This window comes from Atractosteus spatula, chromosome 3 (assembly GCF_055471065.1).
Source record: "Atractosteus spatula isolate fAtrSpa1 chromosome 3, fAtrSpa1.hap1, whole genome shotgun sequence".
In the NCBI taxonomy this organism is placed as follows: Eukaryota; Metazoa; Chordata; class Actinopteri; order Semionotiformes; family Lepisosteidae; genus Atractosteus; species Atractosteus spatula.
This window is the reverse complement of record NC_142708.1, coordinates 5064933-5072459: the sequence shown is the minus strand read 5'-3', so window position 1 is coordinate 5072459 and position 7527 is coordinate 5064933. Positions and strand designations below refer to the sequence as shown.

The 7527-nt window shown below is 33.7% G+C and overlaps 1 protein-coding gene across 2 annotated transcripts in view; it reads right to left on the bottom strand.

Moving 5' to 3' along the window:
- Positions 1 to 346: 346 nt before the first annotated feature.
- Positions 347 to 7527, bottom strand: part of LOC148837292 (EGF-like repeat and discoidin I-like domain-containing protein 3) — a 253166-nt gene continuing 245985 nt past the window's right edge. Inside the window, exon 11 of one of the 2 annotated variants that reach the window (XM_088910556.1) lies at positions 347 to 7505. In XM_088910556.1, the coding sequence (XP_088766682.1) occupies positions 7356 to 7505 (150 nt within the window). In that variant the 3' untranslated portion in view covers positions 347 to 7355. The remainder of the gene's footprint in view (positions 7506 to 7527) is intronic. The other variant, XM_088910557.1, reaches the window with a different exon arrangement.

The window sequence follows — 7527 nt, the reverse complement described above, 5'->3', positions numbered from 1 at the left end:
TGACTTCCCATATTCATGCAGGATTGGAACTTCTTTCCCGACTGTGGGAACAGGAAATAATGACAATGTGCTTACATTGGCCTTATTGCACACACCATACTATTGTAACTTTCTTTCCCAAGAAACACTTATTTAATGAAAGATCGACAGCTACTCAGACCATGATTCCTTCAAAAAAATAAATCAAAATCAGACTCATACACTTGCAATTTGAAGGGATTTAGAAGCTGTGCTGGAAATGATCTTTTTAATGCTTAAATTTAATCCTGTGCTATGGACATGTTTATCATTCAAAGATCAAAGTATTCAAAATCAAGAATGAAAAAAGGAAGGAAACACATAAACATTGAGGATATTTCCATGATTTTATTATTTTAAGTTTGAAGACCAGACAAGCTCATACTAACTTTTGCATTAACCTGCAGGGCTGGATTATATACAAAAAACAATTCATTATCACACAATTGCAAAGGCTGCAGTGGTCATTCTGCCTTCTATAAATAAGATTTTTAAATGTTTTCATTAATATTACTTTTTTGCAATCACTGACAATTCATAAGCCAGTACCACATCATATTGACAACAGTTCAATATTACAAGATTGAATCCACAGTTTGTTTTCAAAATTGCTATGAAATTTATGCAATGATCTGCAAGAAAAAGTCAACCATTGATTAGTTCATATAGTTTAAATCAGAAGCCCTTTCAAGAATAATATGGTACATACAGTATCTAGGGTTAATAAAGAGGGAAAAAAAACACATGTACCTGTACCTGTGGACAATTAGAACATACATATCCTTACATTTAATTTCAGAACTAGGAGTGGAAACATTATTACAATGCCATGATAAATGTAAAGATTTAAAACTGAAAACAAACAAGTATGTTCCTCTCCCTAGTACAAAAAAAAAATCCTCCAGAAAAGATAGTGAATGCAGTATGTTTTATCGCCTACCCATCCTAAAGAAGCCTCATTTCTTAGTGAGGATCAAGGCAGTGAGCTACTTAGATGCAGTACCTATCTCAGAAGCACAAGGGGTAAGGCAGGGCTGGGACAACATGACTGCCCTCAGCTTGGTCAGGATAACAATCCAGAGCAGGGTCACACAGAAAAAATATTACATTGCATTTAGTTAATTTTCCCTCCATTTCTGTGAATAGAATAAAACATAAAGTGATTTGGTGTTTGTAGTCATACAGTACTACAATAGGTCTTTTAATCTTTCCACAAACAGCCAACATGTTTCACCACAGGGCTTGAGTGGGCCTGTCAAGTTTATGTATGGCAGCTCCTCCATTTTAAGTACAGTACTCATTCAATTAAATAAAACCCAAAACAAAAATCACAACTGACAGTCACTGAGGAGTTAATAGCTCCAGTGGCTGGGCTCCAGCTGAGCTAGCCTTCCTGTTTGTTGTCTTCTGCTGGACTCTGCCAAAGTTGCACAGTGTTGACATGTTCACAAATCTGCTGGCAGTCTTTTTCCTTCTGCTATGCCAGAGAGACGGCTTTTTATCCCCCCCCCCCCCCAATAAAACAAAAATAAATGAAAAAACAAACAAATCATTATAAAAATAAGGTTTCTGTTCCATCCCATCTATATATTCTGTAGAGGAGATGTTCAACATAATCTTTACAATTTTAGGCACCAGGAGAAAATTTATAGTAATTTAATGTTGTATGTTTTGCTACAATAATACCTTTTTTAATCTTACATATTTCTCAGCTTTATCCTTTTAAAGAAAATTGTGATATATACAGCAGTAATTAAAAAAGAGAATTGAGTCTAATATTAAAGACTTGATGGGTATTAGGGTATTAATTATGCATTGATTGGCTGTAAAACATACCCCCCTACCAGTCTGCAGAGATCAGCCCAGCACAGATACCTGTACCTTTAGCTGAGTGAAAATTGAGAAAGAAAATCGTAAACATATAATATAGATTTATGAACTCCCATAGTAACAGAGTATATACAGTACGTGAGCACAGAAGAGACATTTGCCCAGCCTAAGCTAATTTTGTTCTTGATTGTAATTTGTTAGATGTTCCTGCTACTTAAAAATAACCACAATACTTACAGCAGCAGCACCATTTGATAAAGGAAAGTTTGTGTTTTATCAGTCAACCAAATGTATCAAGTTTAATTAAACAGTAATGCACTGATGCACTTGTTGAACATCAGACTGCATTACATTTTCAAAAATTACTCCAGAAATCAAGTCTAGGAAATGCCTATGTACAGTAAATGTATATGAAAAAAAATCAACTTGGATGTCATCTTCAAAGTGAAAAAAATAAAATGTACCCTTCTTTTTTACTATTACAGTATATACATTAATTTAAAGATGCTGCAATGACAGTCTCCTATTGGCAAATACTTTTATTTAACATCAGAAGGAGTCATTTTTTATTCATTCTTAAACGGTGTGAAATGTTTGTATTTTTTTCTAATTTTATTTAACAAATTATAATTCATTGCTCTTGAACGTAAAAATAGGAAATAGTAAAAAATAAGACTTAACAATTTTCAATGTTTCAAAGTTTTCAAAACTTGATCAACTACCAGAATTCTCGTTTTTCTTCTGGTTGACATATGTCTTGTCATAATTTGGATTGAGCTATTTCAAACAACAGTTTTTAACTGAAAATCACGTGTTGAGGAAAACATTCACAATAAATGCGATTAAAAGCATTTCATTTGACAATATAGTACTGTTTTTCTGATGCTAAAAAAGAAAGAAAGAAAACAGGAAACATATGGAAATACAAATTAAAAACATTCATATGGTCAGGTTTTAAAGATGGAAAGAACTGACAAGGGAATAAAAAGTAAAATATTTCAATTAGATTTTATAAAAAACCTACACTTACTTCTTTACTCTCATTAAAACTTTTTTTGATTAAATCTTAAAGGGACATCTCACCTGCTATTTTTTGTTGTCCCTCTCCCAACACTAAAAACTGTTATTGCAGCAACATGCTTAGGTGAAGTGTATCTAGAAATAAACCAATGACACAAATACATTTGAAAATTTACAGGCAGTTGAAGTTGAAAAGGAAACACCAATGTAAAGTAACTTGGGCCACCATGGCATGGTATCTTCCAGTGTCTCGAATTTTGCAGGTGATACATCATCATTCTTCACTGTGAAAGTCATTGAACTTGTGCCTAGTTGCTGTGGGTAAAAAAAAAAACACAGTCTCGGGCCTTGTTCCACAATATCCCATAAATGGTCAACTGGTTACAGATCTGGTGACTGTCGAGGCAATGGCATATGGCTTATCAAACCCCATGGAGGGACCACGTGTTAGCTGTGAACAGAAGCGTTGTGATCCTCAATCCTCAACAGGAAAGAAATGCTACAACATGGGGTGGAGATAATCACTCAGCACCGTTAAGTACTGATTGGCGTTGGCTTTGCCTTGTAAGGGAATGAGTGAATCTGAAACATGCCAGGAAAATGTGCCCCACAGCCACCAGAACCCTTCACTGTTGGAATCAAGCATTCAGGATGGCAGAATTCTTTAAACTGGATGCCAAACATCCATTGTTCCGTATGAAGAAAACATGGTGAAGGACGATTCATTTGACCTTACTTTTCTCCACTGCTCAGTTCATTGCCTGTTATTTTTGCACTATTGGATTCACACTCTGACTGTGGTATCCCATACAGTTTGTGGACCATTTCTGTTTAAACTGGCTGCTTTGTGCCCAAGGTTAAAATTTGTAAATTGATGAGTAAATTAATGTATAGTTGCTCATCTGCTTTGCATTGTACTTCACATGAAGGTACAGATATCAAGATCCTGGGGTGTGCATGTCTGTTCAATATTGTCATCTGGTAATGATGTCTTTCCCTGGATGTTCCATGCAGGCATCATCTTAGACCAGAAATGTTCTGGGGTGTTATTTACTGAATTCATACATGAGCCATGAGTCTTGATTTTAGTGTATTTTGGTGCCCCTCATTTATCCAGATGTTTCAATTTTCTTGTCCATTACCTGTACTTTATGTAGCCCAACACATTTCCAACATGGAACAAAATAGAGGTTTGGTGGGCAACAACATGTCTACAATATGTCATTACTGCTTTCCAGACAGTGAAGCTTTAAAGAGGATATGCAAAACTATAAGTTTTAAGTGCTGTTGGTGGACGTACTGTATAGATCTGAGTTAAAATCAGTGCTCCAGGATGGTGATACTGTACATAGAGGACACTGTGCTAATAGAGCTATCCTTCAGATGAGATTTTAAATCGAGGTCTGTATGCTTGATTATTAAAGATTCTTGTGTATATGGTTCATAGCTATTAACACTGATGTTTTGGCTAAATTCTACTCTGTTTGCTCAAACTGGCATATATAAATTTGGACTGCACATCAATTGGTGAAATAATTTCTCACTTCACTGTCAGATCTTTTATATAGTGGGGCTGCTGGCACATAATGATTACTACAGTATGCACCACCAAGGTGGATGTTGCATTTCAGTGGTGGATGAAATTGATTCTTTCCAATATACAAAGAACTTTGGGATCCTGTGGAATTAAATCTTCAATACAAATGAAAGAAATTGTTGTGATTATTATTATAAATTATTGTGCTTATCAGCCATTTCATGAGCTCATAATCATGACTAATTGAACTAGTTAAAAAATAGTAGAAAGTTGTCTGAACAGTGTTACCTTTTAATGTAAACTACAATTACTATACATAGAAAGGAGAAAATGGTGATAAATGAAAATTCCCATCTAGATTATAAAACTTTGAGATGAATTTGATAAATTCTCTATTTTCATTATAAATTCATAATCAGTATCTAATGCCTCTACTGTCTTGTTTTGTTTTGACTTATTGAAAATGAAAAGCTTATTTATGTGCATGGAAGAAGAGTTTTTAAAAAGTTAGAAGAAGAACATTTGGTCCTCTGATGCTCATCTGCTACTTCATAGAGACCTGAACTCTAAAAAGAAAGTAACAGATCTGAATGAATTCTAATGAGCCATTATAAACCAAGAGACTTTAGAACTTATTCCTTACATTTCTCTTATCATTCAGTATGTGTAATTATATGCCATTAACCTCTTTGTTTACTCTCTTTTAAGCTTGCCTTTGCTACTTTATAGTCCATACATCCATTACACATTACTTACAACCTATTGTATCTATGATCACATAGCCTACATTTAGAAGTATAGGACATTTCATAATTCCACAGTATAAAAAAGTGCATTGTCAAAATTGATTGGTGAGGTTTTTAGATGTGCAGTTAAATGTTGTAAAAAACTGAACATTTACAAACCTCTGAAAAATGTGTCCAGCTAAACCATTTTTTTTTATCAGAGCTACTTTAATGTCTCCAAAATACCAGAGATATTAGGAGCAATTTCTCTTTCCTGCTTGTGTAAGAGAAATAATATACAAATGTACAGTTATTTACTGGACTACTACAAATAACACAGAATTTTATTATAGTTTCCACTCTTAAATCTGAAACACTCACAAATATGTGGAATTCGAATGTTTTAATCTATAAGAGAGCATGTGTAACAGTAACAAACTCATACTGTACAGATAACTGAATTTTTTCTCCAACAAAAAGGACTGGCATACTAAGAGGACGCAGGTTACTGTTTATGTCATCCATATGTAAGAAAGCCCATACATATTTCTAGATTATTCTAGAATTACATTTAACTGGGTATACAGTAATTAATACATAAGGTTGACTTTTTCTTTTAGAACAACTTCAAAACTTATTCAGAGACCACTTAACATATAAATTCACCAGGAGTGCCGTTAATACGGTTACAGACACAGTAACAGTCTACTGGCTTTTTATCATGTAGCAAAACTAAGAGATTATAATGTGTAGCTCTGTATAGTACAACATTTGCTGCGTATTTTTCAGTTCATTTCCTTCAAGTGCACTCTCATTTTATCCCAGGAATTCTATGACATAATCGGAACTGTAACATTGAACGAAGGTGACATAATGCATGTCTGTCTAACACTTTAAGCAAAGAAAACTTTATTTTAAAAAAAACCTATGAGAAAAATAAATCGTGATAGTTATACCTCATAAATATTTATGAAACAATGTAAAAATTATGTACTGTATGCCATTCAATAACATGTACCTTTTAACTATGTGTATCCTTTGCACATCAGATTCTTCATTGTCACTTTTAACAAAACACATAGGCTGTGTTTTTAAACATTTTTAAGAAGGAGTTTACTCTTAGGCATATCTTAAAATTTTGCGTTAAAAAAAAACACAATAAAAATGGGTGACATCTATCCTGAGCTGTTCAAATTGTTTCATAGAGATCTAAAAGCAGGACTGAACATACAATAGAACTAAACAGAAAAACTTATCAATGTGACACACTTTCAATAGAATATGAAGTCAACCACAGTACTCAACCAATGTTTCAAATAAATTAAAGACAACACAAAATTGCAACTGTGAAAGGACTCCTTGATCCTGATCATCCAAGACGTACCTCAGTGTGTTAATGCTGCAGTATTACTTTTTTAATAAACATTTATGTTTTAGCAAATGCATCCAGGCCTCAAAATAAATATTGAGCATCAGATCACACAAGCATAGTTGGATGTAACAAGAAAAATGTATTTAATATTTCTGCTAATTAGATGGAATTGTGCATATTAGATTTATAATTGTTGGCATATATAACTTTAAATGCAAAACACAAAAAAGTTTAGTAGTAAGAGCTTTTGTGCAATGCGTCTGCACTGTATGTGTTTAAACATATTATAAATAACACAATAACAAAATAATCTTTGTTAGGCATTAATACATAAAACTTTTGTTTGCTCAGAAAAGTCACTATTAGGAGCATGTGAATGGTAAAGATTCTGAAATGATGATATAGTATTATGCATTTTATCATTTAGAAACAAAACTGTGTACTTTACATTTATGTTTACTGGGTTGCATACTTGAAAAAGAATTTTAAATCAAGAAATTGAAGTTCATGTATGCATGCAATGCAATGATCTAATTTCTTTTTTAAAAAAGTGACACTGCAGCTCTCCTTACAACTCATTTTAACCACAGTGTGAATATTATTTTCCCAATGTAAAACAATACATACCATATAAAAATGACAACTTATCTATCTCAAGTAAAAAAAAGAAAAAAGGACGTACATTTGACAAGGGCAGGCTTAGACCATTTTACAAAACATAAAATCCTGCCTACCACAACCAAACACTTATTCTTGAAAAACCCATTGGAGATTTTTACAGATTTCACACAGTTTATGGTGAGATACTGGAGCAATATTCTAGGCAGCTGAATATTCCAGTACGCAGGAGTATTCAATCCTCTTCTGTACATCCCAGAAACTCAGCTCGCAAAGTAATGCGGCCATACCATGACCAAGGAAGGATCCGGACAAACCTGGCATAGATGGGAGGCTCTATCACGTTCTTTCTGTGCGTGTCGTTGTCAAAGTTTCCTTGGAAGACCTGTTGAGTGTGTGAAGAACAC